Raw genomic sequence first — 24,360 nt, 5'->3', positions numbered from 1 at the left:
CTCTTATCCAGAGCGACTTAACAAGTTTCAGAAGACAGGTGTTTGTTTAAACAGCGAGTAGCAGCAGTGCACAAAAAGGGAGGGGGGGTCAGTGTAAATTGTCCGGTGGCGGGCGATTTTATTAATTGTTCAGCAGTCTTATGGCTTGGAGGTGGAAGCTGTTGAGGAGCCTTTTGGTCCTAGACTTGGCGCTCCGGTATCATGCAAGACTACAAATCCCTGCAAGCTCCTGCACGTCATCTCTAGCTGACATCTTTGCTAACAGGTATTGTGTCAATTTAAAAAGTGTAAAAGACAGTTCACAGAATTGTCAATTTAAGTACAATTTTCCAATTAATTCATTTATTCATTACTACATTTAGCTAACAATATATAGCTAATCCAGAGATTCTTACCTTTGCTTCGTTTCGGCAGTCTCGTCCAGATCATCATGGCATGTGTAGTTTATGATAGACACATTAGCCGCTAGTTAGCATTTCATTTTTTGGGTGGTAAATACAGGCACATTTATTGATAAAAGTCACCTTGTCCAATAGAGATTTACACGGTTATCAAAACGTCACGCCACGTAAGCCTACACGAAACACAGCTCTTATTTTAAGTGTATCTAAAATCCCCTATGTGAAAAATGAATGGTGGGGAAATTATTGGAACCATTTCCTTGATTGACCGCTAGTTTTTATGGGTATTAGGATTCATACTGGGGTGCTCTATCTCCACCCTGCAAATTCTATTAAATTCTGTTACTTTCTGTTCTATTTTGTTTTGTTCTGTTCTATTCTGTTTTGTTCTATTGTGTTCTATTCTGTTGTATTCCGTTCTATTCTTTTCTATTCTATTGTAAAGCAGTGAGGTCCATTGAGCCAGCAGATGGAGCCAGTGAACACCATATTGAACGACATTCCACGTCTTTATTTATTTTTCACAGAAAAACTCCATATTTTCATCCAACAAAGTTTGTGTGACTGAGTAACAGATTGTAAAGAACAGGGAGGGAAGAAAATTCTTGATGTACCTGCATGGTTACTGTTATTAGCATGATTGTCCTTTATGTACGCTGAACAGTTCATGACTCCAGGTCAAATAAAATACATTTCAAAATAGCTTTTGAAGTTTTGTGATTGTATGTTTATAAATGGTAGAATATGGCTCTTTTTCATTTCCTGAAAAGTTTCAGTTTTGGAGATATTATGTTTTTCTTTCCGCTGGGACGCTATAAACCTTACACTAATGATTTGGCTGCAGCAAGTCTCCATCACTAGTTTTCTACTGCCACCCAATGGTCTCTAGTGGATAAATTGCATACTACCACAGCAGGAACTAAAGGGCACATTGAGTGATTAAGTCCCAAATGGCAACCTATTCCCTACTGTACACTACTTTTGACAAGAACCCCATAAGCCCTAGTCAAAAGTAATCTGCTGTTGTCTACAGGCTTCAGTATGTGTCATCCAGCTGTCATCTACACCTCAATCTTGGTCCCACTATAGTCTCCTGCCCAGACCAGACCATATTAGTGGGTTCAGACCAGAATATATTAGTGGGGTCAGACCAGACTATATTAGTGGGTTCAGACCAGACTATATTAGTGGGTTCAGACCAGACTGTATTAGTGGGGTCAGACCAGACCATATTAGTGGGGTCAGACCAGAATATATTAGTGGGGTCAGACCAGACTGTATTAGTGGGGTCAGACCAGACCATATTAGTGGGGTCAGACCAGAATATATTAGTGGGGTCAGACCAGACTATATTAGTGGGTTCAGACCAGACTATATTAGTGGGGTCAGACCAGACTATATTAGTGGGGTCAGACCAGACTATATTAGTGGGGTCAGACCAGACTATATTAGTGGGTTCAGACCAGACTATATTAGTGGGGTCAGGCCAGACTATATTAGTGGGGTCAGACCAGACTATATTAGTGGGGTAAGACCAGACTATATTAGTGGGGTCAGACCAGACTGTATTAGTGGGGTCAGACCAGACTGTATTAGTGGGGTCAGACCAGACCATATTAGTGGGGTCAGACCAGAATATATTAGTGGGGTCAGACCAGACTATATTAGTGGGTTCAGACCAGACTATATTAGTGGGGTCAGACCAGACTATATTAGTGGGGTCAGACCAGACTATATTAGTGGGGTCAGACCAGACTATATTAGTGGGTTCAGACCAGACTATATTAGTGGGGTCAGGCCAGACTATATTAGTGGGGTCAGACCAGACTATATTAGTGGGGTAAGACCAGACTATATTAGTGGGGTCAGACCAGACTGTATTAGTGGGGTCAGACCAGACTGTATTAGTGGGTTCAGACCAGACTATATTAGTGGGGTCAGACCAGAATATATTAGTGGGGTCAGACCAGACTATATTAGTGGGGTCAGACCAGAATATATTAGTGGGGTCAGACCAGACTATATTAGTGGGGTCAGACCAGGCCAGCCGATATGAGTGGAGTCAAGGTGCATTGATGATTTCCTCAAGGATTTCCTTTTAATCACTTACTAGGTATTCATAGAGGCAACAATGGCGCTAAAACAAAGTTAGGAGACTGTGTCTCAACCAACCCTAATCTCGTCAACCCAGAACCAAAATCTTGCATCTGTCCATGAGAGATTACAACCAGTCAGCCAGACAGTAAGTCTCAGCTATATTACTGTTAGCTACCACTTTTCTCATATATAAAATATATAGTACATGCAGATGTAGGATCTTAATTTGAGCCAGTTTGTTACAGCAGGAAAATAATCCTGCAGCAACAGGAAATGTGAATTATTATGTGGATTATAATTAATGGACATTTTTGTAGGTGTTGATACCTTTTTTGTAGGGCAAATCAAGTCTGAAATTTCAATGTGGAAATTACACACTTTAGAAGTCTTTAAAACTCAAATACACTATAAGTTTGCATTTCCTGCTGTGTAGGACAATGGTCAGCAACAGAAGAGTGATCAAATGAAGATCCTACATCTGTATGCTTCTCCTTCATTCACCTAAAACCAAGAAAGAAACTCAGTTGAAAGTGATAAATGATTTGAGTTGATTTGAAGTGATGTGGGAAGTGGACAACATACTCTAAGCCCCACAACAGTTTATAGGTAAGTAAGACTTTACCTATTGCCTTCATATATTCATCAAAATTCTCACTGGAAGTCATCTTCCAAGTTCCAATGAATGCCTCGACCATGTTGTAAATTTGAGCTAATCGCTACACAAACCAAGTTAACTGACAAACGCACACAGCTTCGACTAAACAATAATTACATCTGGGCCCGTTGTCATATTTGAAGCCTCCCCTAGCACGTGCTTACCCATGCAAGCCAATCAAGTGCTATATCTGGTGCTTCCATGGAAACAGAGAGGATGAGGGGCGGGGAATAAATTATTTTCGGGCAGGGGCCCAGACTGCACTGTCTTTGGCAGGGGTCTTCAGCCTTTTCTTACCCAGGGACCCCTTGCCAGGCAAACCGGAGACCAAGGAACCCCAATCACATGTTAGCAAAAATCTATTTTAAAACATCACGTACTGTATCTTGTCTTATCATCAAGTGAATGATCATGTCAAGAAGTAATCAACATTTTCAAATGAATAGATTTGGTAGATAATGAAAAACTATTTTGACCTCAACACATTATAGCCTAATTGGAAGAGAACATGTAAACCCTAACATAGCCAATTAGCTAGAAAGGTAACTCCAAAACATTTTCACTAAGAGCAGCTGTTTAGCTGGTTAAATAAAGATTAAAGACAACAAGAACATGTTGACAAAAATGAAGTCAAGAAAGCCTACCAGCAGCCAGCGGCCCTTGGAGCAATGGTAGCCTATTATAAATATTATTATAAATAATATATTCTCCTCTTTTCTACTGTGGGTATGTAATACACATTTTGTTTATTCCATTATTGCTAGCGATATTCATAAAAACATGAAATAAATACAAATATTTGTAACTTTTTTAATTTATTTTAATATATACACTACCATTCAAAAGTTTGGGGTCACTTAGAAAGTGGGAGGCCCGGGTGCACAACTGAGAAGTGGACAAGTACATTAGAGTGTCTAGTTTGAGAAACGGACACCTCACAAGTCCTCAACTGGCAGCTTCATTAAATAGTACCCGCAAAACACCAGTCTCAACGTCAACAGTGAAGAGGCGACTCTGGGATGCTGGCCTTCTAGGCAGAGTTGCAAAGAAAAGCACCATTGTACGAGATCTTCAGTTTCTTGGCAATTTCCCGCATGGAATAGCCTTCATTTCTTAGAACAAGATACATTTACATTTTACATTTACATCATTTAGCAGACGCTCTTATCCAGAGCGACTTAACAAGTTTCAGAAGACAGGTGTTTGTTTAAACAGCGAGTAGCAGCAGTGCACAAAAAGGGAGGGGGGGTCAGTGTAAATTGTCCGGTGGCGGGCGATTTTATTAATTGTTCAGCAGTCTTATGGCTTGGAGGTGGAAGCTGTTGAGGAGCCTTTTGGTCCTAGACTTGGCGCTCCGGTATCATGCAAGACTACAAATCCCTGCAAGCTCCTGCACGTCATCTCTAGCTGACATCTTTGCTAACAGGTATTGTGTCAATTTAAAAAGTGTAAAAGACAGTTCACAGAATTGTCAATTTAAGTACAATTTTCCAATTAATTCATTTATTCATTACTACATTTAGCTAACAATATATAGCTAATCCAGAGATTCTTACCTTTGCTTCGTTTCGGCAGTCTCGTCCAGATCATCATGGCATGTGTAGTTTATGATAGACACATTAGCCGCTAGTTAGCATTTCATTTTTTGGGTGGTAAATACAGGCACATTTATTGATAAAAGTCACCTTGTCCAATAGAGATTTACACGGTTATCAAAACGTCACGCCACGTAAGCCTACACGAAACACAGCTCTTATTTTAAGTGTATCTAAAATCCCCTATGTGAAAAATGAATGGTGGGGAAATTATTGGAACCATTTCCTTGATTGACCGCTAGTTTTTATGGGTATTAGGATTCATACTGGGGTGCTCTATCTCCACCCTGCAAATTCTATTAAATTCTGTTACTTTCTGTTCTATTTTGTTTTGTTCTGTTCTATTCTGTTTTGTTCTATTGTGTTCTATTCTGTTGTATTCCGTTCTATTCTTTTCTATTCTATTGTAAAGCAGTGAGGTCCATTGAGCCAGCAGATGGAGCCAGTGAACACCATATTGAACGACATTCCACGTCTTTATTTATTTTTCACAGAAAAACTCCATATTTTCATCCAACAAAGTTTGTGTGACTGAGTAACAGATTGTAAAGAACAGGGAGGGAAGAAAATTCTTGATGTACCTGCATGGTTACTGTTATTAGCATGATTGTCCTTTATGTACGCTGAACAGTTCATGACTCCAGGTCAAATAAAATACATTTCAAAATAGCTTTTGAAGTTTTGTGATTGTATGTTTATAAATGGTAGAATATGGCTCTTTTTCATTTCCTGAAAAGTTTCAGTTTTGGAGATATTATGTTTTTCTTTCCGCTGGGACGCTATAAACCTTACACTAATGATTTGGCTGCAGCAAGTCTCCATCACTAGTTTTCTACTGCCACCCAATGGTCTCTAGTGGATAAATTGCATACTACCACAGCAGGAACTAAAGGGCACATTGAGTGATTAAGTCCCAAATGGCAACCTATTCCCTACTGTACACTACTTTTGACAAGAACCCCATAAGCCCTAGTCAAAAGTAATCTGCTGTTGTCTACAGGCTTCAGTATGTGTCATCCAGCTGTCATCTACACCTCAATCTTGGTCCCACTATAGTCTCCTGCCCAGACCAGACCATATTAGTGGGTTCAGACCAGAATATATTAGTGGGGTCAGACCAGACTATATTAGTGGGTTCAGACCAGACTATATTAGTGGGTTCAGACCAGACTGTATTAGTGGGGTCAGACCAGACCATATTAGTGGGGTCAGACCAGAATATATTAGTGGGGTCAGACCAGACTGTATTAGTGGGGTCAGACCAGACCATATTAGTGGGGTCAGACCAGAATATATTAGTGGGGTCAGACCAGACTATATTAGTGGGTTCAGACCAGACTATATTAGTGGGGTCAGACCAGACTATATTAGTGGGGTCAGACCAGACTATATTAGTGGGGTCAGACCAGACTATATTAGTGGGTTCAGACCAGACTATATTAGTGGGGTCAGGCCAGACTATATTAGTGGGGTCAGACCAGACTATATTAGTGGGGTAAGACCAGACTATATTAGTGGGGTCAGACCAGACTGTATTAGTGGGGTCAGACCAGACTGTATTAGTGGGTTCAGACCAGACTATATTAGTGGGGTCAGACCAGAATATATTAGTGGGGTCAGACCAGACTATATTAGTGGGGTCAGACCAGAATATATTAGTGGGGTCAGACCAGACTATATTAGTGGGGTCAGACCAGGCCAGCCGATATGAGTGGAGTCAAGGTGCATTGATGATTTCCTCAAGGATTTCCTTTTAATCACTTACTAGGTATTCATAGAGGCAACAATGGCGCTAAAACAAAGTTAGGAGACTGTGTCTCAACCAACCCTAATCTCGTCAACCCAGAACCAAAATCTTGCATCTGTCCATGAGAGATTACAACCAGTCAGCCAGACAGTAAGTCTCAGCTATATTACTGTTAGCTACCACTTTTCTCATATATAAAATATATAGTACATGCAGATGTAGGATCTTAATTTGAGCCAGTTTGTTACAGCAGGAAAATAATCCTGCAGCAACAGGAAATGTGAATTATTATGTGGATTATAATTAATGGACATTTTTGTAGGTGTTGATACCTTTTTTGTAGGGCAAATCAAGTCTGAAATTTCAATGTGGAAATTACACACTTTAGAAGTCTTTAAAACTCAAATACACTATAAGTTTGCATTTCCTGCTGTGTAGGACAATGGTCAGCAACAGAAGAGTGATCAAATGAAGATCCTACATCTGTATGCTTCTCCTTCATTCACCTAAAACCAAGAAAGAAACTCAGTTGAAAGTGATAAATGATTTGAGTTGATTTGAAGTGATGTGGGAAGTGGACAACATACTCTAAGCCCCACAACAGTTTATAGGTAAGTAAGACTTTACCTATTGCCTTCATATATTCATCAAAATTCTCACTGGAAGTCATCTTCCAAGTTCCAATGAATGCCTCGACCATGTTGTAAATTTGAGCTAATCGCTACACAAACCAAGTTAACTGACAAACGCACACAGCTTCGACTAAACAATAATTACATCTGGGCCCGTTGTCATATTTGAAGCCTCCCCTAGCACGTGCTTACCCATGCAAGCCAATCAAGTGCTATATCTGGTGCTTCCATGGAAACAGAGAGGATGAGGGGCGGGGAATAAATTATTTTCGGGCAGGGGCCCAGACTGCACTGTCTTTGGCAGGGGTCTTCAGCCTTTTCTTACCCAGGGACCCCTTGCCAGGCAAACCGGAGACCAAGGAACCCCAATCACATGTTAGCAAAAATCTATTTTAAAACATCACGTACTGTATCTTGTCTTATCATCAAGTGAATGATCATGTCAAGAAGTAATCAACATTTTCAAATGAATAGATTTGGTAGATAATGAAAAACTATTTTGACCTCAACACATTATAGCCTAATTGGAAGAGAACATGTAAACCCTAACATAGCCAATTAGCTAGAAAGGTAACTCCAAAACATTTTCACTAAGAGCAGCTGTTTAGCTGGTTAAATAAAGATTAAAGACAACAAGAACATGTTGACAAAAATGAAGTCAAGAAAGCCTACCAGCAGCCAGCGGCCCTTGGAGCAATGGTAGCCTATTATAAATATTATTATAAATAATATATTCTCCTCTTTTCTACTGTGGGTATGTAATACACATTTTGTTTATTCCATTATTGCTAGCGATATTCATAAAAACATGAAATAAATACAAATATTTGTAACTTTTTTAATTTATTTTAATATATACACTACCATTCAAAAGTTTGGGGTCACTTAGAAAGTGGGAGGCCCGGGTGCACAACTGAGAAGTGGACAAGTACATTAGAGTGTCTAGTTTGAGAAACGGACACCTCACAAGTCCTCAACTGGCAGCTTCATTAAATAGTACCCGCAAAACACCAGTCTCAACGTCAACAGTGAAGAGGCGACTCTGGGATGCTGGCCTTCTAGGCAGAGTTGCAAAGAAAAGCACCATTGTACGAGATCTTCAGTTTCTTGGCAATTTCCCGCATGGAATAGCCTTCATTTCTTAGAACAAGATACATTTACATTTTACATTTACATCATTTAGCAGACGCTCTTATCCAGAGCGACTTAACAAGTTTCAGAAGACAGGTGTTTGTTTAAACAGCGAGTAGCAGCAGTGCACAAAAAGGGAGGGGGGGTCAGTGTAAATTGTCCGGTGGCGGGCGATTTTATTAATTGTTCAGCAGTCTTATGGCTTGGAGGTGGAAGCTGTTGAGGAGCCTTTTGGTCCTAGACTTGGCGCTCCGGTATCATGCAAGACTACAAATCCCTGCAAGCTCCTGCACGTCATCTCTAGCTGACATCTTTGCTAACAGGTATTGTGTCAATTTAAAAAGTGTAAAAGACAGTTCACAGAATTGTCAATTTAAGTACAATTTTCCAATTAATTCATTTATTCATTACTACATTTAGCTAACAATATATAGCTAATCCAGAGATTCTTACCTTTGCTTCGTTTCGGCAGTCTCGTCCAGATCATCATGGCATGTGTAGTTTATGATAGACACATTAGCCGCTAGTTAGCATTTCATTTTTTGGGTGGTAAATACAGGCACATTTATTGATAAAAGTCACCTTGTCCAATAGAGATTTACACGGTTATCAAAACGTCACGCCACGTAAGCCTACACGAAACACAGCTCTTATTTTAAGTGTATCTAAAATCCCCTATGTGAAAAATGAATGGTGGGGAAATTATTGGAACCATTTCCTTGATTGACCGCTAGTTTTTATGGGTATTAGGATTCATACTGGGGTGCTCTATCTCCACCCTGCAAATTCTATTAAATTCTGTTACTTTCTGTTCTATTTTGTTTTGTTCTGTTCTATTCTGTTTTGTTCTATTGTGTTCTATTCTGTTGTATTCCGTTCTATTCTTTTCTATTCTATTGTAAAGCAGTGAGGTCCATTGAGCCAGCAGATGGAGCCAGTGAACACCATATTGAACGACATTCCACGTCTTTATTTATTTTTCACAGAAAAACTCCATATTTTCATCCAACAAAGTTTGTGTGACTGAGTAACAGATTGTAAAGAACAGGGAGGGAAGAAAATTCTTGATGTACCTGCATGGTTACTGTTATTAGCATGATTGTCCTTTATGTACGCTGAACAGTTCATGACTCCAGGTCAAATAAAATACATTTCAAAATAGCTTTTGAAGTTTTGTGATTGTATGTTTATAAATGGTAGAATATGGCTCTTTTTCATTTCCTGAAAAGTTTCAGTTTTGGAGATATTATGTTTTTCTTTCCGCTGGGACGCTATAAACCTTACACTAATGATTTGGCTGCAGCAAGTCTCCATCACTAGTTTTCTACTGCCACCCAATGGTCTCTAGTGGATAAATTGCATACTACCACAGCAGGAACTAAAGGGCACATTGAGTGATTAAGTCCCAAATGGCAACCTATTCCCTACTGTACACTACTTTTGACAAGAACCCCATAAGCCCTAGTCAAAAGTAATCTGCTGTTGTCTACAGGCTTCAGTATGTGTCATCCAGCTGTCATCTACACCTCAATCTTGGTCCCACTATAGTCTCCTGCCCAGACCAGACCATATTAGTGGGGTCAGACCAGAATATATTAGTGGGGTCAGACCAGACTATATTAGTGGGTTCAGACCAGACTATATTAGTGGGTTCAGACCAGACTGTATTAGTGGGGTCAGACCAGACCATATTAGTGGGGTCAGACCAGAATATATTAGTGGGGTCAGACCAGACTGTATTAGTGGGGTCAGACCAGACCATATTAGTGGGGTCAGACCAGAATATATTAGTGGGGTCAGACCAGACTATATTAGTGGGGTCAGACCAGACTATATTAGTGGGGTCAGACCAGACTATATTAGTGGGGTCAGACCAGACTATATTAGTGGGGTCAGACCAGACTATATTAGTGGGTTCAGACCAGACTATATTAGTGGGGTCAGGCCAGACTATATTAGTGGGGTCAGACCAGACTATATTAGTGGGGTAAGACCAGACTATATTAGTGGGGTCAGACCAGACTGTATTAGTGGGGTCAGACCAGACTGTATTAGTGGGTTCAGACCAGACTATATTAGTGGGGTCAGACCAGAATATATTAGTGGGGTCAGACCAGACTATATTAGTGGGGTCAGACCAGAATATATTAGTGGGGTCAGACCAGACTATATTAGTGGGGTCAGACCAGGCCAGCCGATATGAGTGGAGTCAAGGTGCATTGATGATTTCCTCAAGGATTTCCTTTTAATCACTTACTAGGTATTCATAGAGGCAACAATGGCGCTAAAACAAAGTTAGGAGACTGTGTCTCAACCAACCCTAATCTCGTCAACCCAGAACCAAAATCTTGCATCTGTCCATGAGAGATTACAACCAGTCAGCCAGTCAGTCAGCCAGTCAGCCAGACAGTAAGTCTCAGCTATATTACTGTTAGCTACCACTTTTCTCATATATAAAATATATAGTACATGCAGATGTAGGATCTTAATTTGAGCCAGTTTGTTACAGCAGGAAAATAATCCTGCAGCAACAGGAAATGTGAATTATTATGTGGATTATAATTAATGGACATTTTTGTAGGTGTTGATACCTTTTTTGTAGGGCAAATCAAGTCTGAAATTTCAATGTGGAAATTACACACTTTAGAAGTCTTTAAAACTCAAATACACTATAAGTTTGCATTTCCTGCTGTGTAGGACAATGGTCAGCAACAGAAGAGTGATCAAATGAAGATCCTACATCTGTATGCTTCTCCTTCATTCACCTAAAACCAAGAAAGAAACTCAGTTGAAAGTGATAAATGATTTGAGTTGATTTGAAGTGATGTGGGAAGTGGACAACATACTCTAAGCCCCACAACAGTTTATAGGTAAGTAAGACTTTACCTATTGCCTTCATATATTCATCAAAATTCTCACTGGAAGTCATCTTCCAAGTTCCAATGAATGCCTCGACCATGTTGTAAATTTGAGCTAATCGCTACACAAACCAAGTTAACTGACAAACGCACACAGCTTCGACTAAACAATAATTACATCTGGGCCCGTTGTCATATTTGAAGCCTCCCCTAGCACGTGCTTACCCATGCAAGCCAATCAAGTGCTATATCTGGTGCTTCCATGGAAACAGAGAGGATGAGGGGCGGGGAATAAATTATTTTCGGGCAGGGGCCCAGACTGCACTGTCTTTGGCAGGGGTCTTCAGCCTTTTCTTACCCAGGGACCCCTTGCCAGGCAAACCGGAGACCAAGGAACCCCAATCACATGTTAGCAAAAATCTATTTTAAAACATCACGTACTGTATCTTGTCTTATCATCAAGTGAATGATCATGTCAAGAAGTAATCAACATTTTCAAATGAATAGATTTGGTAGATAATGAAAAACTATTTTGACCTCAACACATTATAGCCTAATTGGAAGAGAACATGTAAACCCTAACATAGCCAATTAGCTAGAAAGGTAACTCCAAAACATTTTCACTAAGAGCAGCTGTTTAGCTGGTTAAATAAAGATTAAAGACAACAAGAACATGTTGACAAAAATGAAGTCAAGAAAGCCTACCAGCAGCCAGCGGCCCTTGGAGCAATGGTAGCCTATTATAAATATTATTATAAATAATATATTCTCCTCTTTTCTACTGTGGGTATGTAATACACATTTTGTTTATTCCATTATTGCTAGCGATATTCATAAAAACATGAAATAAATACAAATATTTGTAACTTTTTTAATTTATTTTAATATATACACTACCATTCAAAAGTTTGGGGTCACTTAGAAAGTGGGAGGCCCGGGTGCACAACTGAGAAGTGGACAAGTACATTAGAGTGTCTAGTTTGAGAAACGGACACCTCACAAGTCCTCAACTGGCAGCTTCATTAAATAGTACCCGCAAAACACCAGTCTCAACGTCAACAGTGAAGAGGCGACTCTGGGATGCTGGCCTTCTAGGCAGAGTTGCAAAGAAAAGCACCATTGTACGAGATCTTCAGTTTCTTGGCAATTTCCCGCATGGAATAGCCTTCATTTCTTAGAACAAGATACATTTACATTTTACATTTACATCATTTAGCAGACGCTCTTATCCAGAGCGACTTAACAAGTTTCAGAAGACAGGTGTTTGTTTAAACAGCGAGTAGCAGCAGTGCACAAAAAGGGAGGGGGGGTCAGTGTAAATTGTCCGGTGGCGGGCGATTTTATTAATTGTTCAGCAGTCTTATGGCTTGGAGGTGGAAGCTGTTGAGGAGCCTTTTGGTCCTAGACTTGGCGCTCCGGTATCATGCAAGACTACAAATCCCTGCAAGCTCCTGCACGTCATCTCTAGCTGACATCTTTGCTAACAGGTATTGTGTCAATTTAAAAAGTGTAAAAGACAGTTCACAGAATTGTCAATTTAAGTACAATTTTCCAATTAATTCATTTATTCATTACTACATTTAGCTAACAATATATAGCTAATCCAGAGATTCTTACCTTTGCTTCGTTTCGGCAGTCTCGTCCAGATCATCATGGCATGTGTAGTTTATGATAGACACATTAGCCGCTAGTTAGCATTTCATTTTTTGGGTGGTAAATACAGGCACATTTATTGATAAAAGTCACCTTGTCCAATAGAGATTTACACGGTTATCAAAACGTCACGCCAGGGTAAGCCTACACGAAACACAGCTCTTATTTTAAGTGTTTCTAAAATCCCCTATGGGAAAAATGAATGGTGGGGAAATTATTGGAACCATTTCCTTGATTGACCGCTAGTTTTTATGGGTATTAGGATTCATACTGGGGTGCTCTATCTCCACCCTGCAAATTCTATTAAATTCTGTTACTTTCTGTTCTATTTTGTTTTGTTCTGTTCTATTCTGTTTTGTTCTATTGTGTTCTATTCTGTTGTATTCCGTTCTATTCTTTTCTATTCTATTGTAATGCAGTGAGGTCCATTGAGCCAGCAGATGGAGCCAGTGAACACCATATTGAACGACATTCCACGTCTTTATTTATTTTTCACAGAAAAACTCCATATTTTCATCCAACAAAGTTTGTGTGACTGAGTAACAGATTGTAAAGAACAGGGAGGGAAGAAAATTCTTGATGTACCTGCATGGTTACTGTTATTAGCATGATTGTCCTTTATGTACGCTGAACAGTTCATGACTCCAGGTCAAATAAAATACATTTCAAAATAGCTTTTGAAGTTTTGTGATTGTATGTTTATAAATGGTAGAATATGGCTCTTTTTCATTTCCTGAAAAGTTTCAGTTTTGGAGATATTATGTTTTTCTTTCCGCTGGGACGCTATAAACCTTACACTAATGATTTGGCTGCAGCAAGTCTCCATCACTAGTTTTCTACTGCCACCCAATGGTCTCTAGTGGATAAATTGCATACTACCACAGCAGGAACTAAAGGGCACATTGAGTGATTGAGTCCCAAATGGCAACCTATTCCCTACTGTACACTACTTTTGACAAGAACCCCATAAGCCCTAGTCAAAAGTAATCTGCTGTTGTCTACAGGCTTCAGTATGTGTCATCCAGCTGTCATCTATACCTCAATCTTGGTCCCACTATAGTCTCCTGCCCAGACCAGACCATATTAGTGGGGTCAGACCAGAATATATTAGTGGGGTCAGACCAGACTATATTAGTGGGTTCAGACCAGACTATATTAGTGGGGTCAGGCCAGACTATATTAGTGGGGTCAGACCAGACTATATTAGTGGGGTAAGACCAGACTATATTAGTGGGGTCAGACCAGACTGTATTAGTGGGGTCAGACCAGACTGTATTAGTGGGTTCAGACCAGACTATATTAGTGGGGTCAGACCAGAATATATTAGTGGGGTCAGACCAGACTATATTAGTGGGGTCAGACCAGAATATATTAGTGGGGTCAGACCAGACTATATTAGTGGGGTCAGACCAGGCCAGCCGATATGAGTGGAGTCAAGGTGCATTGATGATTTCCTCAAGGATTTCCTTTTAATCACTTACTAGGTATTCATAGAGGCAACAATGGCGCTAAAACAAAGTTAGGAGACTGTGTCTCAACCAACCCTAATCTCGTCAACCCAGAACCAAAATCTTGCATCTGTCCATGAGAGATTACAACCAGTCAGCCAGTCAGTCAGCCAGTCAGCCAGACAGTAAGTCTCAGCTATATTACTGTTAGCTACCACTTTTCTCATATATAAAATATATAGTACATGCAGATGTAGGATCTTAATTTGAGCCAGTTTGTTACAGCAGGAAAATAATCCTGCAGCAACAGGAAATGTGAATTATTATGTGGATTATAATTAATGGACATTTTTGTAGGTGTTGATACCTTTTTTGTAGGGCAAATCAAGTCTGAAATTTCAATGTGGAAATTACACACTTTAGAAGTCTTTAAAACTCAAATACACTATAAGTTTGCATTTCCTGCTGTGTAGGACAATGGTCAGCAACAGAAGAGTGATCAAATGAAGATCCTACATCTGTATGCTTCTCCTTCATTCACCTAAAACCAAGAAAGAAACTCAGTGGAAAGTGATAAATGATTTGAGTTGATTTGAAGTGATGTGGGAAGTGGACAACATACTCTAAGCCCCACAACAGTTTATAGGTAAAACACATGGATCCTGAGCATTGATCAAAAAAATATGTTTCTTCTTACAAACTCAGTTTATTGGTACAAAAATATTACAAAACATTTTTTTTCAACTTTGCTTTCTATATAAAGCATGTTCGACAATCCCATATAGACATAACTAAAGTGTTAGCAGATCCAGTTCATGTGTAACTCTATTTATGCTATGTTGCGGATGTCTTTGTTCTCTTTCAAAGCTGCAGGAGTTATATTTTTACAATATTATATTTGACCTACAAATACCCCAAAATCCTTCTCTTAGTGCACTCTGATAATAAACTAAATGAAATCAGTTAGTGGTCATGAAACAATAGTCAGTCCTTTCCTACCTTGGAGGCCATACCTGGGCTCACAACAACATTTAACATTAATTACTCATAAAAACATATAGGATAGAACACTATGTTATCTATGTTCCTTTATACAGCAGTACTGACCAAGGGAGGTGGCATTAGCCTACCCCATCCCCCTCATTACCAGAGGGAAAAAACAGATGAGACAGCCAGGTACTCCTGCTGGGTTTGTGGAGTGTTGGCGGGAGGCAGATTGGCCGGAGGCAGGTTAGCGGGAGGTGGGGATTTTAGCTGTTGCATTCCGTCCTGATCACAAGAGTTCAGAAGGCCCCGATCTCTGTCCCCCAAGGCCTGTAAGGCTGATTTCTCAGGGCTGTGGAGGAGCCTGCTGAGTTGAGGGCTGCCGGGGACACTAGGGGAAAAGTACTGAAGGAGAAGGCAGACAGGGAGGAGAGGGAGGAGAGGAGGGGTGGTTGTTGGGAGAGCTTGGAGGCTGAGACTGGCAGGGCCAGCCCCAGGGGTAGATTGTCATTGGGGGGCACCCTGAGTGCCTCTGAGGGGGCCGTCACACTGAGTCTGGAGGTAACTGAGGTATCAGTAGAACAGGGGGATGACATGGAGGAGGAGATGGAGCAGGAGGAGGGTGGGCTGCTGGTACTGTGGGGGGCTAGTGTCTGTCCCTGGGGGAGTGGTAAGAGGAGGGGGTGTTGCAGGTGGGCGGAGGGAGTCCTCAAAGCGGAGCCCCAGGCTAGTTGTCCAGGGTGTCCAGTCAATCCAGTGTGGATGTCACTCTGAGAGGCGTAGTTGTTGAGGTGGGAGACCAGGCGTACGCGGAGTGGCTCAACACTGTTCCAGCCCTCCATGATGCTTAGGTAACGGGCCGTCTCTGACAGACACTCCCTGAAGCCCAGGCTGCGGTAGTCCTTGGCCAGGGCATGGGCTTCAAAATACACTACCAGGAGAGGGAGCCAGAGGGTCAGGAACAGGAACTACAAAACATAGGAGTATACAGAGCACTACAGAACTAGAGGAACAAAAGGACATGGAGACACTTGGTTCTTATTCTGTGTTGGAGCTTGGAGGATATGCCTAGTTCCCTACAAATATGCAGAAGTTTTTCTAGAAGTTTCCCTATCACAACATATTTTTTACAGGCTTTCATCATAAATCAAATCTTTGTATTGTTTTGGTATTGACTCACCTTGTCCGCTGGCAGCATGTATCATCTTCAAATGATCCACAGTAATCTGCAAAATTTCAGCTTTTTCCAATTTTGACGATCCCTATGACAAAATATTAGATTGTGTTACTTGTAAAATAACACAGTCCTAACCAAAGATGTAGAAAAGGCGGAAGTTGACTACTGAGATTAATATAATCTGAATCCAATAGGTTTGTATGGTATATGCAATTGTACTGTAGCCTACCTGCTTCTCAAACGCACTTGGCACAAGTCTTCTGAGATCAGTCAGGCTGTTGTTGATTCGGTCACGTCGCCGTTTCTCAATAATCTGTGGATGAGCGCGAGGTATAATATGATGTTGGGGTCTCCGGCAGCATATCAAGGTGATGGTGAACCTCAATAATGGCAATATTTGGTGCGTAATTACGCAAGAGAAATGTAATACTCACTCCTCTGCGTCGTTTTCTGGCTTGAGTTTGAGTGGTTTTCGGGGGTGACATCAAGTCATGCGGAGAGTCAAGGTTTCTGAAATAATCAAAGTAATTTTCATTTAGTTTCAATAACATATTGGTGACGATAGGCTACTGTCACGCATAGCCTTTTTTTCAAGAGAGATACACTGTGTAGAGATGCGTGATTTAGATTAGCACACACAAAAAATACACATTAGGCCTATATCAGAATGACAAATAAATTGATTTTATAATAAAAAAAATGTTTCTTCCTATTCTTCATAACTGAATTTTCAACATACACATTTTCGTCACCACTGTCCTTCTCCACTTCTATATTGTCATCAAATTCGCTATCAGATGAACAGCTGTAATTGTGATTTCGTCTCATTTTGCTCCAGAATCCCAAATAGCAATATTCTGTATAGACTGTCCCTCAATGTGAACTCCGCAAATCCTGCGAAAGCGACGTGTCCGCGCAACTGTTTAAGGTCAAGCCTTGTTCTCAGGGTTTTATTTTCAGACCATGTAGCTTAAAATGAGAGGGGTGGGGAATAGGCGGGCTCTGAAAGTACTAAGCCTATTAAAATGAAGCTAACGTTTGAGTGACATGTTTTGTTGTTTTCGTTCAATGAGGGCGGGGCCTCTCTGGATGCCAGTATGGGCGACACAAATATAATCCGTAGACTCCAAATGTAGGCCTACCATTAGTTAAAGATGGACTAGGCAGAAATCGCTCAGCGATTTCCTGGTCAAATTCTAATAGTTTGCCTAATTTCAGTTTACGCAAACGACCAAATGTTTTATTTTATTTCATACATTTTTTTGTACCCTTATTTTACAATGTAAATTTACTGAGAACAGGTTCTCATTTACAGCAATGACCTGGAGAATAGTTACAGGGAGAGGAGGGAGGGATCAATGAGCCAATTGGAAACTTAAGAACGGGAAGCATAGCAATAGCGCACATAGAACTGATCTAACACTTAGACTTGCTTTCAACAAAAATGACATATCTATAACTCCATTTTCTATGTGAATTTGGTCAAGTAGCCCAAAAAGTTACATATTGCAGCTTTAAGACAACTCACAGAATATATTTTCAATCACCACTCAATAAATCGTTTTAACCTCCTCAAGGATGCGTCCCAAATAGCACGCTATTCTCCATAAAATGTATTACTTTTGACCAGATCCCTATAGGGGTGCCATTTGGGGCTCAAACCAAGACTCCCAGGCAGCCAGCCTGTCAGTCGGTCCTCAGCCCCCCTGTTGAGCTCCCAGTCAGGGGCCACAGGAACCATTAGCCCAAGAGCTCTCGCCTTCTTCACTGGTGTGTAACAGGACTCATGGGCCATTAGGCAGAGTGTGTTGTTCATTGTATGCTGTCAGCTGTGTGGGTCAACAACAGCATTGATCGGACTGGAGGCCCCAGTGGCTCTTGTTGCTTCAGTTGCCAAGCACTTCTAGGAAGTTCCCTGTTCTGAAGAGCAACCAGGTGAATTGACTGGCTCAAGGAGCCTGAATGGCACCCCTCACCTAGGAAACATTCAGCCAGTAATTGGAGAAAGAAAAGCATGACACTGACAGATCTTTACCATGGGCAAAACTAGATGTTTCTCCAGAGTTGAATCAACAGTTGTCTGTCTCTGTTCTGTTCCCAGCAGCACCTTGGAGCAGGTCTCTCCCCTGTCTGTCTCTGTTCTGTTCCCAGCAGCACCTTGGAGCAGGTCTCTCCCCTGTCTGTCTCTGTTCTGTTCCCAGCAGCACCTTGGAGCAGGTCTCTCCCCTGTCTGTCTCAGTTCTGTTCCCAGCAGCACCTTGGAGCAGGTCTCTCCCCTGTCTGTCTCTGTTCTGTTCCCAGCAGCACCTTGGAGCAGGTCTCTCCCCTGTCTGTCTCTGTTCTGTTCCCAGCAGCACCTTGGAGCAGGTCTCTCCCCTGTCTGTCTCTGTTCTGTTCCCAGCAGCACCTTGGAGCAGGTCTCTCCCCTGTCTGTCTCTGTTCTGTTCCCAGCAGCACCTTGGAGCAGGTCTCTCCCCTGTCTGTCTCTGTTCTGTTCCCAGCAGCACCTTGGAGCAGGTCTCTCCCCTGTCTGTCTCTGTTCTGTTCCCAGCAGCACCTTGGAGCAGGTCTCTCCCCTGTCTGTCTCTGTTCTGTTCCCAGCAGCACCTTGGAGCAGGTCTCTCCCCTGTCTGTCTCTGTTCTGTTCCCAGCAGCACCTTGGAGCAGGTCTCTCCCCTGTCTGTCTCTGTTCTGTTCCCAGCAGCACCTTGGAGCAGGTCTCTCCCCTGTCTGTCTCTGTTCTGTTCCCAGCAGCACCTTGGAGCAGGTCTCTCCCCTGTCTGTCTCTGTTCTGTTCCCAGCAGCACCTTGGAGCAGGTCTCTCCCCTGTCTGTCTCTGTTCTGTTCCCAGCAGCACCTTGGAGCAGGTCTCTCCCCTGTCTGTCTCTGTTCTGTTCCCAGCAGCACCTTGGAGCAGGTCTCTCCCCTGTCTGTCTCTGTTCTGTTCCCAGCAGCACCTTGGAGCAGGTCTCTCCCCTGTCTGTCTCTGTTCTGTTCCCAGCAGCACCTTGGAGCAGGTCTCTCCCCTGTCTGTCTCTGTTCTGTTCCCAGAAGCACCTTGGAGCAGGTCTCTCCCCTGTCTGTCTCTGTTCTGTTCCCAGAAGCACCTTGGAGCAGGTCTCTCCCCTGTCTGTCTCTGTTCTGTTCCCAGAAGCACCTTGGAGCAGGTCTCTCCCCTGTCTGTCTCTGTTCTGTTCCCAGCAGCACCTTGGAGCAGGTCTCTCCCCTGTCTGTCTCTGTTCTGTTCCCAGCAGCACCTTGGAGCAGGTCTCTCCCCTGTCTGTCTCTGTTCTGTTCCCAGCAGCACCTTGGAGCAGGTCTCTCCCCTGTCTGTCTCTGTTCTGTTCCCAGCAGCACCTTGGAGCAGGTCTCTCCCCTGTCTGTCTCTGTTCTGTTCCCAGCAGCACCTTGGAGCAGGTCTCTCCCCTGTCTGTCTCTGTTCTGTTCCCAGCAGCACCTTGGAGCAGGTCTCTCCCCTGTCTGTCTCTGTTCTGTTCCCAGCAGCACCTTGGAGCAGGTCTCTCCCCTGTCTGTCTCTGTTCTGTTCCCAGCAGCACCTTGGAGCAGGTCTCTCCCCTGTCTGTCTCTGTTCTGTTCCCAGCAGCACCTTGGAGCAGGTCTCTCCCCTGTCTGTCTCTGTTCTGTTCCCAGCAGCACCTTGGAGCAGGTCTCTCCCCTGTCTGTCTCTGTTCTGTTCCCAGCAGCACCTTGGAGCAGGTCTCTCCCCTGTCTGTCTCTGTTCTGTTCCCAGCAGCACCTTGGAGCAGGTCTCTCCCCTGTCTGTCTCTGTTCTGTTCCCAGCAGCACCTTGGAGCAGGTCTCTCCCCTGTCTGTCTCTGTTCTGTTCCCAGCAGCACCTTGGAGCAGGTCTCTCCCCTGTCTGTCTCTGTTCTGTTCCCAGAAGCACCTTGGAGCAGGTCTCTCCCCTGTCTGTCTCTGTTCGGTTCCCAGCAGCACCTTGGAGCAGGTCTCTCCCCTGTCTGTCTCTGTTCTGTTCCCAGCAGCACCTTGGAGCAGGTCTCTCCCCTGTCTGTCTCTGTTCTGTTCCCAGCAGCACCTTGGAGCAGGTCTCTCCCCTGTCTGTCTCTGTTCTGTTCCCAGCAGCACCTTGGAGCAGGTCTCTCCCCTGTCTGTCTCTGTTCTGTTCCCAGCAGCACCTTGGAGCAGGTCTCTCCCCTGTCTGTCTCTGTTCTGTTCCCAGCAGCACCTTGGAGCAGGTCTCTCCCCTGTCTGTCTCTGTTCTGTTCCCAGCAGCACCTTGGAGCAGGTCTCTCCCCTGTCTGTCTCTGTTCTGTTCCCAGCAGCACCTTGGAGCAGGTCTCTCCCCTGTCTGTCTCTGTTCTGTTCCCAGCAGCACCTTGGAGCAGGTCTCTCCCCTGTCTGTCTCTGTTCTGTTCCCAGCAGCACCTTGGAGGAGAGCACCTGTTTCCCTGGCCTGTCCATCAGCTCAGTTGTTAACTTGTTGGCACTTGGAGTTGATTCCAAGGAGCAACTGCACACACACACACACACGCGCACACATGCACATGCACACACGCACACGCACACACACACGCACACACACAGTCTCCCTAGACAGCCTCCCCTGGACAGCATCCCTGGACTGCCTCACTGGACAGACTCCCTAGACAGCCTCCCCTGGAAAGCCTCCCTGGACAGCCTCCCTGGACGGTCTCCCTAGACGGTCTCCTGGACGGCCTCCCTGGACTGTCTTCCTGGACGGTCTCCTGGACGGCCTCCCTGGACGGTCTCCTGGACGGCCTCCCTGGACGGTCTCCTGGACGGCCTCCCTGGACGGTCTCCTGGACGGCCTCCCTGGACGGCCTTCCTGGACTGTCTTCCTGGACGGTCTCCCTGAACGGCTTCCTGGACGGTCTCCCTGAACGGCTTCCCTGGACGGCCTTCCTGGACTGTCTTCCTGGACGGCCTCCCTGGACGGCCTTCCTGGACTGTCTTCCTGGACGGTCTCCCTGAACGGCTTCCTGGACGGTCTCCCTGAACGGCTTCCCTGGACTGTCTTCCTGGACGGTCTCCCTGAACGGCTTCCTGGACGGTCTCCCTGAACGGCTTCCCTGGACTGTCTTCCTGGACGGTCTCCCTGAACGGCTTCCCTGGACAGCCTCCCTGGACAGCCTCCCTGGACAGCCTCCCTGTGTTATTCTCTCTGTATTCCAGAATGCTTAGAGAGTTCTGACAGGCATTTGGCAGGACAGTCCACAGACCAAACATCTCAGCCAGATCAACGACAACCACTTGCTTTACCTTGACCCCAGACAGAAGCCGTACATGGCCCCTCTGTGACTTTTCCCTGAACTTCAGTGGATTTTGGAGGCGTCGCTCCAACTCTGTTTATGGAGCTGTTAGCCCTAATCAGGCTCTACGGTGGTGCTGCTTCATCTACACTAGGTATGCGTAACAAATGGCACCCTATTCCATATATAGTGCACTACTTTTGCACTACACTGGTCAAAAGTAGTGCACTATATACACTTTAGGGTGCCATTTGGGACACATGTGGCCAAGACTGGTGGTCAGATGGTTTCCATTACCCAGACAAACCGTTCTCCTCACACTGACTACTGTCAAGGCCTTCTGTATTGGTACTGAATTATTTGTGATCATTACACACAATTATGTTACATTCCCCAGCAAACCAATTATGTTACTTTCCCCAGCAAACCAATTTTGTTACTTTCCTCAGCAAACCTATTATGTTACTTTCCCCTGCGAAACAATTATGTTGCTTTCCCCAGCAAACCTATTATGTTGCTTTCCCCAGCAAACCAATTATGTTGCTTTCCCCAGCAAACCAATTATGTTGCTTTCCCCAGCAAACCAATTATGTTGCTTTCCCCAGCAAACCAATTATGTTGCTTTCCCCAGCAAACCAATTTCAACCCTCATATCTCTTCTGGATGCTTGGATGTTTGCCCTCATGGCATTGGAACAATTATGTCTTCTGATTTGCAATAATTTGCCCTTAGTTCGTTTGCTTTGTCTTTATTTTACATGATTGTAATATTATGACCTTACTGTAAAGAAATATAAATATGGCACCAGAACTATTATAATGAACTAATCCAAGAATCCCATGCACCATGAGCCTCATACTGGTTCTCAAGGCAATGTCAGGAAGTTAAAAGCTATCAGAAAGCATTTGTTAGAGAACTGGCGTGTGCCCAGCTGCCTTCAGTCTTCCCTCAGGTTTCCCTTAGTGACTGTTTGTGTGTGTGTGTGTGTTTATGTGTGTGTCTCAGTGAGTGTGTGTGTGTTTATGTGTGTGTCTCAGTGAGTGTGTGTGTGTGTGTCTCAGTGAGTGTGTGTGTGTGTGTCTCAGTGAGTGTGTGTGTGTATGTTTATGTGTGTCTCAGTGAGTGTGTGTGTGTGTCTCAGTGAGTGTGTGTGTGTATGTTTATGTGTGTCTCAGTGAGTGTGTGTGTGTGTGTCTCAGTGAGTGTGTGTGTGTTTATGTGTGTGTCTCAGTGAGTGTGTGTGTTTATGTGTGTGTCTCAGTGAGTGTGTTTATGTGTGTGTCTCAGTGAGTGTGTGTGTGTTTATGTGTGTGTCTAAGTGAGTGTGTGTGTGTTCAGGAGGTGCTGCTTCCCACAGCCCTGAGCTAATTCCATGGTAACTCAATCTCCGTGTGAGTGTTATCCCACCCGTCTACAGGCCCTCTCTGGCTGGCTGAGTGTGACACACACAGACACACACACACACACACACACACACACACACACACACACACACACACACACACACACACACACACACACACACACACACACACACACACACACACACACACACACACACACACACAGCAGGTAAGTCTCAGAGGAACATCCCCAGGGTTGATTTACAGTGTGGACTGTGGGGTCTGTCGGCAGCAACGGCACTCACAGGCCTCCTGCGTCCTGTGTGCTCACCATCAAGACATCTTATATCTGTCATTCACTCACAGGCCTCCTGCGTCCTGTGTGCACACCATCAAGACATCTTATATCTGTCATTCACTCACAGGCCTCCTGCGTCCTGTGTGCACACCATCAAGACATCTTATATCTGTCATTCACTCACAGGCCTCCTGTGTGCTCACCATCAAGACATCTTATATCTGTCATTCACTCACAGGCCTCCTGCGTCCTGTGTGCTCACCATCAAGACATCTTATATCTGTCATTCACTCACAGGCCTCCTGCGTCCTGTGTGCACACCATCAAGACATCTTATATCTGTCATTCACTCACAGGCCTCCTGCGTCCTGTGTGCACACCATCAAGACATCTTATATCTGTCATTCACTGACAGGCCTCCTGCGTCCTGTGTGCACACCATCAAGACATCTTATATCTGTCATTCAACAACTGCAAGAGAATAAGGGAGGGTATGTAAGTCGCTCTGGATAAGAGCGTCTGCTAAATGACGTAAATGTAAAATGTTAATGTGTGTGTGTGCATGTGTGTGTGGTGTGTGTGTGTGTGTGTGTGTGTGTGTGTGAGTGTTGACTGACTGTATGATAAGGATTTTTTTCTTGATCATCATTCTTAACCTACTCCCGTAAGAGAACACATTAGTAAATCAATAATTCAAAGTTCTCATTTAATGTAATAATTAGAATCCTAAATAGACAAAGACATTTAAAAAGAGAGAGTAAATAAATGCCACACAATATACCACATAGTGACTCCAGAGACTTAGAATGAGTCCCAAATAACACCCTATTTCCTATGAAGTGCACTACTTTTGATGAGGACTCTGGTCAAAGTAGTGCACTACATAGGGAATAGGGTGTTATTTGGGACATAACTTTAGACATGCATCTCAGCGCTACCCATGGTGCTCCTAACCTGCCTGTGTCCCCCCAGACACCCTCCGTACAACAATGTTATCCTGTGGGCAACAGTTTCCTGTCTCCCTCCCACTGGTTCCAGTCTACACCTAGGCAGTCAGTCAGTCAGTACCCAGTCAGTCAAGCAGTCAGT

General features: G+C 43.4%; 1 protein-coding gene across 1 annotated transcript; it reads right to left on the bottom strand.

The window, feature by feature from the left end:
* Positions 1-14,903: 14,903 nt before the first annotated feature.
* LOC106596848 (hairy/enhancer-of-split related with YRPW motif protein 1) lies at positions 14,904-17,325 on the bottom strand. Its single transcript, XM_014188103.3, has 5 exons — positions 17,118-17,325; positions 16,813-16,888; positions 16,608-16,691; positions 16,382-16,463; positions 14,904-16,132 (listed from the first exon to the last, which is right to left on the bottom strand). Exons 1-5 carry the CDS (start codon positions 17,204-17,206, stop codon positions 15,501-15,503), a joined length of 963 nt encoding a protein of 320 aa, XP_014043578.2. The 5' UTR covers positions 17,207-17,325; the 3' UTR covers positions 14,904-15,500.
* Between the last annotated feature and the right edge of the window lie 7,035 nt (positions 17,326-24,360).

This window comes from Salmo salar, chromosome 05 (genome assembly GCF_965601325.2).
Source record: "Salmo salar chromosome 05, fSalSal1, whole genome shotgun sequence".
NCBI lineage: Eukaryota > Metazoa > Chordata > Actinopteri > Salmoniformes > Salmonidae > Salmo > Salmo salar.
The sequence above is the reverse complement of the archived record's forward strand: the minus strand, read 5'-3'. Positions and strand labels throughout refer to the sequence as shown.

What these genes read in the sequence shown, in the direction of transcription:
- LOC106596848 (XM_014188103.3), bottom strand. Translation starts at nt 17,206, where the DNA reads ATGAGACGAAATCACAATTACAGCTGTTCATCTGATAGCGAATTTGAT. An exon ending in GACAGTGGTGACGAAAATGT is followed by an intron (nt 16,889 to 17,117) that starts GTATGTTGAAAA and finishes TGATTATTTCAG; the next exon opens with AAACCTTGACTCTCCGCATG. An exon ending in ACATGCTGCCAGCGGACAAG is followed by an intron (nt 16,133 to 16,381) that starts GTGAGTCAATAC and finishes CTCTCCTGGTAG; the next exon opens with TGTATTTTGAAGCCCATGCC.